The sequence below is a fragment of the Megalops cyprinoides genome, chromosome 14, assembly GCF_013368585.1.
Source record: "Megalops cyprinoides isolate fMegCyp1 chromosome 14, fMegCyp1.pri, whole genome shotgun sequence".
NCBI classification, from domain to species: domain Eukaryota; kingdom Metazoa; phylum Chordata; class Actinopteri; order Elopiformes; family Megalopidae; genus Megalops; species Megalops cyprinoides.
The window spans coordinates 24,439,516-24,451,545 of record NC_050596.1 but is presented as its reverse complement, the minus strand read 5'-3'; the positions used below and the strand labels follow the sequence as shown (position 1 = coordinate 24,451,545).

The 12,030-nt window shown below is 45.7% G+C and overlaps 1 protein-coding gene across 3 annotated transcripts in view; it reads left to right on the top strand.

The window, feature by feature from the left end:
• Positions 1-12,030, top strand: part of LOC118789065 (diacylglycerol kinase beta) — a 90,095-nt gene that overhangs the window by 51,539 nt on the left and 26,526 nt on the right. For all 3 annotated transcript variants that reach the window (XM_036545369.1, XM_036545370.1, XM_036545368.1), the window contains 2 exons: positions 942-1,031; positions 2,757-2,917. In XM_036545369.1, coding sequence (XP_036401262.1) covers positions 942-1,031; positions 2,757-2,917 — 251 coding nt within the window. The remainder of the gene's footprint in view (positions 1-941; positions 1,032-2,756; positions 2,918-12,030) is intronic.

Below are 12,030 nucleotides of genomic sequence, written 5' to 3'. Positions count from 1 at the left end.
TTTTTTTTTTTTCCATTTTCATTTTTTATTTTCCCCTGTCTGTGGAAAAGATTGATGGTAATGGCCCTCGCATTTCCCTGGCTGGAGCTGTTCGAGCGGCAGTGCTGGCAAGGGGGATGGGGGCCATGCTGAGCTCCACACTGCACTGCCCACGCAGGCCGTGGCAGGTGGTGCACAATGGCCGGGTGTCAGCTGGGAAGATTACAGCCACAGTAAACCACACAGCGCAGACCTACTGCATCAGATCTGACCCCAGTGGCTTTTTGCCCCGCGCAGCAACTAAACGCAGGAGGATGCTAACAACAGGAAGGCGGAAAATACTGAGCCGTGTTTGCTAATACTGTGCACTGCGCTCTGTTGATTGCCACTCTCCATTTGCTTGGTTGATACAAATAGGATGAACATGCCTTTCAGAAGATGTGTGTTCCAGAGCTATTGTGATATCATTAATAATACCAGAGTAATAAACATGCATCTCATGTTACGATGCTGATGGATTGCATGCACTTGATATGCATTACGCTGCTCCCTGTTGCATTTGGGTATACCATGCACAGGGAGAGTAGCTGTCTGATGTTCTGTCCCCACACTGAACATAGGGGAAATGGATTGAGATATAATTACATTTAAATGTGAAAGGATTTCCTCATTCTGTACTATCTGACATGCCCACTCAGTTCTTACATTCTGTACACTTGTGTTTTAATAGACTAGAAATGGTTATTGCCAGGCTGAATGACTCATTGATTTGCTTGATGTTGCCTTTATGTAAAAAAAAAAAAAACCCACTGTGCTGCCTGTAGCAGCTGGGCTGTGTTTTGTTAGCAGTCAGTGGCTGACACAGCTCACTCCTGCTTACTGAAAGGCAAGAAAAACTCTGGACTATAGACCAAGTGCTGTGCAGTTCTGACCGCCACTCTGTGCTTTCTCACTCTCTGCAGACAAGGCTAACTTCTCCAAACACCCTCCTGTCGCCATCTTACCCCTGGGGACCGGGAACGACCTCGCCCGCTGCCTACGCTGGGGCGGAGGTGAGAGACAGGGTCGGGGTGTGGCCTCGAGAGAGATCTGGGGGTCCTGTACCCCTTCGGGCTTGGAGAGTTGGGGTTCTCAGATGGTTTTCTCATCTTATCAGTCAAGGGCCTTTCCAAGTTCAAAATCTTTCCATTCAGAATCCCCTTGGAGCACCCTTCTGGTATTTCTACACTTTCTACACTCTAGCAGCAATGTTGAGAGAACAGTGTGTGTTACCTGGGTTATACACAACCGCTATGCGCTGGACGCGTTTGTTGAGCCAGCAGTGAAAATCCAGATTATGCCAGCTTGACCTGTGCTATGGCGGAGGCCAACCAAAGCACTTACCCTGGATTAGAATGTTTGAAAATATACAGACCGTTCGCAGAGAGCCACTCACATAAATTACATTTGTGGAAATCCTTACAGAGTGCCAGAATTCTCAGAGAGCCATTTTATGCTTCTCGTGATCTTGCGATCATGGATCTAGAACCTGGAGTATTCAGTGTTTTATTTTATGTGTACTGTAATATTTGTATTATCATATAATAATGTTATTCACAGCTGTATCATGTTTATCAGATATGTAACAGTCTGCCAAAGTTGTTCTGACATTGTAGGTTGAAGAATAGTTAATCCACTACAGCAGAGAAAGGTGGTGTGAACATATTGCGTCATTGAATGAGCTGAAATCTGGAAACTCCAATGTCTTTTAATGGAGTTATATAATGGGAGTCTTTCATTGCTGTGTTTTGTGTGTGTGTGTGTGTGTGTGTGTGTGTGTGTATAAATGCTTGTGTATGTGTGCATGTGTGTGTGTGTGTGTGTGTGTGTGTGTGTGTGTGTGTGTGTGTGTATGTGTGTGTGTGCGTGTGTTTGTGCAAACCAGGGGGAACAAATGATGTCATTACACACAAGTTCCTTTGTGAGTGTCAGTGCTGGTGTTGGTGTCCCCAAGGTTCTCAGTGTGACAGCCCTCGTTAGCTGATAATGAGCCCGAGTCGATGATGTCACCCAGCCCCAGGGTTCATTAAAGTAATTACAGCTCCTGCTCCCGGGGGCCTGCTGCGCTGGCCTGGAGGAGCTGTCTCCGAGCCTGAAGAGTGCCGAGCCGTGGCACATTCCCAGAGGTCACGCAGTTCAGCGCCATGGCAACATGAACCTGACTGTGGCACCCATTAGCTGCTACCTGAAACACATCAATTTCTTAAAAGTGAGCATGTAGGCTCCTGGCGGGTGTGTGAGTAATACACCCTCGCATGGGGTTACACTGGAGAGAGTTCTGGCATGCTCTCTGACTCCTTTACTTCCTCGGCCTGTGACCATATGTCAGGGGTCAGGGGGTCAGCATTTGGTTAGGGCCATGACTGCGCATCTGATAACAGATTTCTGTTCCACACACTGGGAACCCTTGCTGATTGGATGATTTATGCAACTGATGGTTGGGTGATTTACATGGCTGGTCACAGCCTTGTCGCAGCGTAGAGTTATTTGCAAGTCTGCAAATTTTTACTGTAGAAAATTTACTAAGCTCAGCTGGTGTCAGAGATGAAAACAGCACCATCAAATATGGAGAAAATTGTTCAGCTCTTCAGAGAAGTTGGGTTAATCACCCAGCCGAGCAACGGCAAGGGGGCCCAGCCCATGGGACCTGACATGGATTGCCAGGCATTGCGTCAGTAGCTACAGTGGGCCCTTCCACTGTGTCCTCTGTGTCTGAAAGTCTGCTCTGTCTCCTGCAGGGTATGAGGGTGGGAACCTGCTTAAGTTCCTGCGGGACATTGAGCACAGCACAGAGGTGGTGCTGGACCGTTGGAACATTGACATCATCCCCGATGACAAGGAGGAGAAGGGTGACCCGGTCCCCTACAGCATCGTCAACAATTACTTCTCCATCGGAGTGGTGAGGGCCTGCTTTCGCTGCATCCAGCCCAGCTCTCTGTATCAATTTTCATGTAAAATTCAGTGTAACTGTGATTAAATGCATCAGTGCTGTCGTAAATTGCTGTGCTTTCTAAATTGTGCTTTTTAAATTGTTTCTTGTTGCCGCCTTTACCCTGACACTCATTGCGCCGTTTGAAGTTGTTGAAGTCCGCCGTTTGAAAGTGTATCGTATTAGTTGCCCTATAGGCTGTAATTGTACAAATCTAATAGTAATGTGTCCTCAAACAGACCTTGCTCTCAGCTGAGAACTGTCTCATTGTGGAACTGTACACATCCTGTCCCCGTACTGTCGCTGTACTTGCTGTATGCACTTTTGTAAGTTGCTTTGGATAAAATAATATATAAATGTAAATGTAAATGTAAATGGAAAGGATAAAGCAGGTGACTGTCCACACTGCAGGCAATTTGAGCCAAACAATTGGTGATTTGAATATACCGAATACAATGACCAAGCAGTCTGGCCAGTGGATGACAGATGTACAAAGCTGTGGGGGTCCTGCTGTTCAGCTAGGCAGGTCTGCTTATGTGACATTACCTCTGGAATGTTGCCCACATCTCTCATGTAGTTCTGAGGATCTGGGATCTGTTAGTCAGACTGCCGGGTTTCAGTATTACTGTATTCCGTTTGCTATTGCGCGGACTGGTAACAGCTTAAATGGGTTTGCTGTAATGCAGACACCTGCTGGCTCAAGTAAAGCAATTTGCAGATTCATCAGGCAAATCCAAGGCCACCCATTACACACTGGCAATTTAATTATTGCAATTCTCCTTTAACAGAGAAAAGCTTCTGAATAGCCACTTTGCGGTTGCTTGGCAACCCTTTATTTCTCCTTCTAATGCAATAACTACAATGGACACATACATTTAGCTGGAGCGAAACAGGATGAGGTCAAGCAGAACTATCTCTATGGGTAATTTACCTTCCTAATTTAACTTTTCAATAGTCTGAGTGGGCCGTGGCATTGGCCAAAACAAAGCTGAGGGTTTTTATATGGATTTTTATATTTTTATGTGGAAGCAGATGTATGTGTGCATATGTGTGTGCTGTGCATATGTGTATATGTGTGCTGCTTCTTGGTCAGGACTCTTTTTATTTTAAATCTCAGTGAGACTATTTCCTGGTTAAATAAAGGACAATAAATGATAAATAAATTATAATAAATAAACAGGCATAGTAGCTGCATAATAGTGTGTAGCACGATCAGGTAGATCGTGATATTAATATGCAGAAAAAAAGACAAAACCAGGATACATAAACACCATATTGCAAATAAACCAAGCAGTAGCATGTGTGTCTTTAGTAGGATCAAAAGATGAAGGCCTGCTATGTATATTAAAAATGGTGGATTTAGTTGAGAGCAGAGAGCTCTCATCCTGTGCAAAGCAGAGGTCTGTTTAAAGACACAGCCCTTCTGTGAGAGGGAACGGATCTTAACCAGGTGCCTGCAATCGATATGGAACCCCCTTATCCAAAAGAGGTGCTTAACCTGGGGGGGGGAGGTGGGAGGCTGTTCGGAGGTGTCCCTGTGGCTGCGGATGAGATCCCATAGTGAGAGCTGTCCGCTGGACGCCCAGCGTGCCGGAGCTGTTATCCCTGACAGCTGGGGCGGACGGGGTGACAGCTCGGGAGAGACGGAGGGCCAGCTCCGATTTCTCTCTCCTCTTCCTCCTCCTCCCCTCCCTCCCGGCCGCTGGCTGTCCGGGTCCTGACCAGGAAAGCCGGAAAGCTCTGGAATGCCGGCCTCTGCTCCTGCCCAAGGGCCATGTGACACCCTCCCCCCATGACCTTTGACACCACGCTGTGGGTCGCATTACTGGTGCGTGTGTTCAAGTGTACTGAGCGCGTAGGGATTAGGACATGTATGACCTTGCAGCGGTGTGCCTGTACATTGCACGGTTCACTGTGTGTTTCGTTGCACACAATAATGATGACGAGGATTTGTTCTCACATTGCCTTCTCTTCACCCTGTTTTAATTATGTGCGAATATTACACAGAGTCAAAGGGTTGCAAGAACAGTTTCTTTAATGTTTGTTAACTCTTAGTTTTGTCTTTGTCGCAGTAAACCCGCTCTGGATATTATTCTACAATCGCTCCCACAGCTATTGAATCATCAAAATCCTGCATCTGATACACACAGCATATCTTTCAAGAAAATTAATTTGGATTGCGTACGTGACAAATCTTTTTTTGTTACAGTGGGGCTGCTATAAATATGTTTCCACTTGTGTTTGTGGACCACGCGTTTATTTCATTGATTTCACAGGTTAATAAGAGACATTGCTTTCAGTCATTATTCTCTGCCAGGAACGTCAGGGAACGCTTTGAAAAGGCCCAAAAATACATGTAGTGCCTTAAGTAGGCCATCTGACATCTTGGTGGGAGTGTACAATGGGGGAGGAAGACACAGGAAGGATTGGAGGCGCAGTTGCATTCACTTGTTGGAATGCAGCACACCGCAGTGACATTATATAATCTCACCTCCCACTGACTCCTTACACTGGCTCCATTGCCTTCCACCACCGGCAAGTGCCCAGCTGATGCAATGCTAATCTTGCCGCAACGCTGTCGCAACGTTAGAGTAACGCTGCGGCGGCACTTCGCTTGGTGGGTGTGCATAATTGACAATGGGCAGCATTCACAGCAGCTTGTGCTTGCTTCTCTCTGTAGATCTGTAGATAAACAGGAATGGGGCAGGCGGGGGGGGGGGGGGGGGGTGTTTGGGGAGAGAAATAAGTTGGAGAAACAGGACAATGCCTGGTTTGTGGTGACAACAGAGTGGTGTTTTTGTGTGGGGAGGGGAGCTAGTGTCAGGAGGGGATGTTACTGCTGTTGCCATTGGAACACATGGTGCCCATGGCAGACTTAAAGTACACCTACGCTTTTCTCAGAGAAATATCAGATGGCATGAAACGTATGTATGAAATGTCACCTATATGCGCATATATATATATATATATACACACACATTTGCACTAGTTTTAATTGCTTCAAGGAACTTTAAATATGTACTGTTCAATGCAGATTTAAATGATTATAGTGGGGCGAGCTATTGATTGCTTTTTTCGATAAATACTTCAGGTGCCCTTTAATTGAGATTGTTGTTGCAAGGAGAGAGTGACACTCTTGCCCTGACTCTAGATAAGAGACAGATGGTCACACGTTTCGAATGACGAAGACTCCCGTGTAAATTAGGACAGTGACTCATGTTCGTGATGAGGTAATCAGTAACATTGAATCAGGCTAAATATTCTAACTGTTCCGATTTCAATCGGTTTCAGGTCTTCACAGGGCTTTGGTTGCCATGGCACTTTCACAGCAGCAGTTTAGGGAACGAGTGTTCTGAAGCTGAGTCATTCATTTCTGCTCTAGGCCTATTTTAAAATAATGCTTCGGGTCGATGTATCTGGAGACTGATTGCTGGCCCCTGTATAGCGTGTCACAGAGCCAGCTAATGCTGACAGAGGCACTGCTGTGTCCTCTCACTCACCGACACTGCGTGTTCGTATCGTGTTTGCTTTTTAGTCATTAACGAGACAGAGTACTAAACATTCAATACGGTAGGAATAACATCTGAGGAAGATTGATTTGAAATTACGAAATTCTTTTTACCATTTCTGTTGAACTTGCAGATTGAATGATTTCATGTCAGAACGAGTTCACACTATTTAGCACAGCTTTTAATAATTGATGCCCTTTATAAATTGATGATTTGCTGTAATTAAGTGTTCAGTTTCCTCTGAAGGACTACTTCACCTGTTGTTGACAAAATAGGTTGGCGTGCCCACGGCCTAAATATTGTATTGACAGTGTTCAAACACGGCGTATTGAATTCATGAAATGTTTAGCAGGCTGCACCTAGATTTTAATTACCATTACTCAGACTATCCTGTTAGCACATCATTATGCTTGTTGTACAGTCTGCGAGTGTTATAATTGGGTGGTTTGTAAATGCTCCACACCTGCAGCTTTATAATGGGTTATTAATCAGCCAATATTAAGGCAGCTTTGGGTGGGCAGACTGTGATCTCTTTGTAGCCTAAACCGTAAAGTGGCTTTTTATGTGATTCAGGTTTTAATTTTGTATTTTTTAAGATTTACACTTTTAAGATCCTTCATTGTTCTTTTAAATATTTTCTCCATTTTAATTTTAATGAAAATTAATACACTTACACATATTAAGACTGCAGTAATTGACAGAAAAATCTTAATCCAGGTGCCAGAAGGTTACCATAGGAAATTTAAACAAACGTTAAACACAGATGAATTGACAAACGGCAGTAACATTGGTGAGAAGCAGCAGCCAGATGCACACAACATCCTTTCATCCAGAGATGAATAGTACACTTAAGAGCTAATATTTTGTGTTAAATCATCATTTCTGGATTAATTCCTCAGTCCTGAACTTTTTAGCTTTTTATGTGAAGCTTTTTATTGCATTGGCCAGTCCTCTCAAATTGTCAATAAGTGCTCATTTTAATTTAAGTCTCAGCGCTTTCTTCAAGTCAACTGTATCAGCTTGAATGGAAAGTAAACCATTAACGAGTGAGGAGGGGGCTTTTTTGGACATATACGTTTCACACCAGAGAGCCAAAGAGCAGCTCTGAGCTGTAAACAAGTCCAGCAGATCGGAAAGGACACGGACCTTAGTGCGGTTGCATCAGGTTTCAGTCCTTTTCCACAGTCCCTGATCCCTGAGATATCTCCTGACTAAAGGTCTGCGCGGGCCTGAAACCGAAACCCTAACCCAACCTGCACTTTAATACCCGAACCGAACCCGGCCCAAAGATGATTACTTCATCCATTTTCCCGAACCACCCCAAACCTGAACTGAGAGAGGGGAGGAGCAGTCACAGGTTAGTAATTACCAAATCAGCCACTCACTATTAAGAATAAAATAAAATCACATTCAGAGGTGTTGACAGTAATCAAAAGTATCAAAACCTCTCATTTTTGGTAAAATATAGCACATTCAGTGAATAAAGGACAATACAAAAAATATAAGATCACAGTAGGCTATGCAACCTCCAGCAGCTTAACCCAATACAGCCCTTCCTTGCTGGGAAAATAGTGCACTATGCAGTGAATAAAGTCTGTACAAATACAGAAGAATTCAGCTCAACAACTCAACAGTACAAACAGTTCTTTTTGAGAAAACTGAGTACTCTTAGGTAAAAATAAGTTATTCCTGTCAAAGTAAATAAGTTAATAAATTAATCCTCCTTTCAAGCCTGATATGTTTGGAAGCCTTAAAAATGTTAATTCCCATTGTGTATATGTCTTTCATTCAAAATAAGATTTTAGCCTAGATTTTAGACAGCAGTGCTTTCAAAACCTGACAACCAGAAACATAGAGTCTGACCCAATCTGAACTCGAGTGATGTCAATCAGTTATAGGCCTGAACCAGTCAGAACCCACAGTGTTTTGTTGGGTCCCGTGAGGTTTGGGTCGGGTTGCAGGGCTTTAGTCCCGACCAGCTTCTCACACATGCACATATACAGTGTACAAGCAAAGGAGTTCTGGTGTCAGCAGCCATGACAGATTCGTGAGGAAGGTGATCTCCCCAGGAGCCCTGAGAGTGAAATGGGACTGACTTTCCTACAGTCAGCAGGGCATCTTCTCATTGGCCTGATCTTTACTGTCGGAGGGTGGGGCGGGGGGAGGGTGGTGGGGCAGGGGGCGGGACTTGTTGTGCATTAGTGCTGGCTTGACCGAGATGTTTTGTCTCAGATGTCAATGACTTATTAATGGGGTCCAGATTTGGAGAGCCAGCAGAGTGTGGACTCTGGATGGGCGATTACAGTGCAGTGCTGGCTCAGGGAAAAGCAGGGCTGTGGTCACTCTGCTCGGCTGTTTTTAGCCAATGGGGGGTGGTGGTGAAAAAAAGGTGGGGGGTGGGGGGTGAGGGACAGCGAGGGGGGTTATGAGCTGGCACAGGCTGAAGGTCAGGGGAAGTATCAGTGACAGGAAGTCCATGGCTGCCAGGCTCGGACTGGGTTACCGCGGTAATGAATGACCGTGCTGAGTGACACCTGGCCAGACTTAAAGATGGACCAGGAAAAACAGCACCCTCTTGCCCCTTTCCATGCTTTTTCCCAGCCTGCTGTCCAGTCAGGCCAGAGGGACAGAGGGACAGAGGGACAGTGTTAGACAGAGCAGTCTGTTGTAAGCCTCCTGATTTTACCCTGTGCTCCTGTGTACATCTGTGTCTGTCTGTGTCTGGATTTCTCAAGCAATCTCAATGTGCATCTCACACCTGCGAGGTTCATTTAGCCTCCTTTCCCTCACTCATTCATTTAATCATACATTCACTCTTTTGCCCTGGTTGACTTTCAAATCTGTGCCCATTTCGCCACCTGTGCCCTTCCCAGTTTAGTGTGTTCACTACTGCCCTGCCTTTCCCCCTTGCAACTGTAACATAACGTAATGTAACGTAATTTAATGTATATGTTGTGAGCTGAGAGCTCTGGTACAGAATGCATCACCCATGTTGGAAGTACATATTTGTGTTGAAAGAGGCAAGTTACACCCCATCTCAGGGCAGCAGTGTAGTGGTTAAGGAGCTGGGCTTGTAACCTCAAAGTTGTAATTTCCAGGAGAGGCAGCACTCCTGTACACTTGAGCTAAATGCTTAACCTGAAATAGCCCCAGTAAATATCCAGCCATACTGTATGTAGATATCATTTATGTGTTAATTGCTCTGAATAAGAGTGTTTGCAAAGAAAAAAAAATAATCTCAGTGTAAGAAGATTGCGATGCTTGAAAGAAATGGCTTATATTAAGAGTTTCTACATTCAGGGATGTCAAAGAAAAGGTCACAGCCAGCTCAGATTGGTTGGTCAAACAATACTTTGAGGTTGTTGGTGAAGAAAGATGTAATGGTCGTAATACTGATCCATTCGTTAGACCGGTCCCGCTGACAGTGCCCAAGCCTAAGTTCCAGGACACCGTTGTCACTCTGATCACTGTGACTCTCAGAAGGTGCTGAGGTCGCCTGGAGAGGCCAGTGATGACATCACCGCCACACGCTTTGATGCCAGGCTAGTCAGCACCGCTCTGAAAGGCCAGCGAGCGAAAGGGGACAATCTTTTCCTCTTCCCGGGAATCGCAGAAGCGTTGGACTGGAGGTGACATTTTCAGGCAGTTTGTTTGTCCACCGCCCGACTCCCCCCCCCTACCCCCCCACCCCCTCCTCCCCCCTCCCCTTATGTGCAAAAGTTCAAACGGCAAGATCAAAACACCCTTCATCACTGTGGCAGTGATGAGGTGGCTGCAAATGTCATGTATTGTCAGTGGCAGTGTGCTGGCTGGAAGGCACTGCTGTGGTGCTTTGTCCTGTGGTTGTTTTGGAAGCCTTGGCCCTCATGCGCTCCTTCTGCTCCAGATACAGCGTGTCACACGCTTCCCCGTAACAAAAGCTTTAATTCAATGAAAACTCGCTCCCTCACGCACACAAGATCCATCCGCTAATTGCAAAATGAGCTCCTGGCACCATTAGCAGTTTGCTGTCTTGTGAGCGTGGGCTCTTGCCCTGAACTCAACCCAGTATTCTTTGTGTGCTTCAGATAATGTTTCGTGGGTGAGACATTTCAGATTTTCAATGATGCAAGTTCAGCAAGGTCGATATGGCTTCAGTTTATATTAATTCTCGAAAGTATGAGCACTCCTGGTCACTTTAACCTTCAGTGGTAATGGCTCCGGCCCAGAGCTCATGCTGAATGACAGTGGATTGCACTGTATTGTGTTACACCAGCACAGGAGGAGCTCAGTCTTTAGTGTTTGGTTGCAAAACACAGAAACAAAATCACTAGATTGGAAGGTCTGTTTTAGTTTATGCATGACTGTCCAATACAGGGTGGCATTGTGGATGGACGTGCTCTAAATGAAAAGCTATCTGACATTCACAGAGGTCACTGTAGCTTAGATCTGAACCTAAATTCTGATTCTGTCCCATTGTTTATGATCTTGCATGCATTTTACTATGAATAGAGGCATTCAGGTAATTCTTTTTACTTTTTTTTTCCTTTAAGTTCTTACTCTGTTATGATGGCAGAGATTGATCCGTTTTCCCACAGTAGGTGGGCGTAACAGACAGGTGTCCCAGCTCGCCTTGCGGTTTGTTTTAAGACCCGTCAGCGGGTACCAGATAACACGGGGGGACCGGGCTGACTCGGAGGGAGGGGGGCTTGAAGGCACGAAAAAGCGCAGCATGCGAATCAAACTGCCTCCCCAACTTCCTGTCTTCTCTGGGGCGGCTGCCGCAGCACCTGCTCACTGGCAGGAAGCCGCGCCAGGTGACACAATCGCCCGTCCAATCAGATGCCGCAATCGTGCAAGCCTGTGTGCACGGCCACCACACTGCCTCCCAACAGCCACGCCGGCATGCATAGTAGTCTGCCCCAGCTTCCTCCTTTCAGAGTGCTTAGCGCTATGGTGCACTAGACAAAGAACAAACATGTAGGATGTGGTGGGCGCATGCTGCCTGCAGATCCGCACTCTATGTTCCTCCCTCTCTAAAAATAGGTATAGACAAATGTCTGATTCATGAATATTCTGATTTTAGCCATGCTCAGTTTGTACACACAGCCTACTTTTTGTTCTAGCAATGTTTCCTAAACACCGGGATGGCTTGCACACTCAGTGAACTGTGAGCCGTGACAACCTGTGTGAAACAAACTCTTTTGGTGGCTGATGGGTAGACGTAAGCAGAGCTCATGCTGAAATGTTACATGGAGGTGCTGAAGGTTGTGGTAAATTAGCCTGCCCTGTTGGGTTTTTTGCATGGGTCCCCACCACTGCTAATGGTTTTGGTGTCGGCTATGTGGAAATAAAGGTGAAAGGCCAGTGTGTTTATCCTCCCTTTTCTGATGCAAACATTCAACCTGCCCAACTGGAACTTCTTCAGTGTGTGCAAAACAGCTCCTTCATGTGTGGTTTAAACAGCAGTGATCTGTTAGGCCGTATAGTATTGAGAACACCATACCACACCCAGCCTTGTTCAGAGTACCAGAGCTTCCTTCTGTGAGGCTGCAGAAGACTATAATGATGCCTCCCTCTGTAGTTACTGCCTTG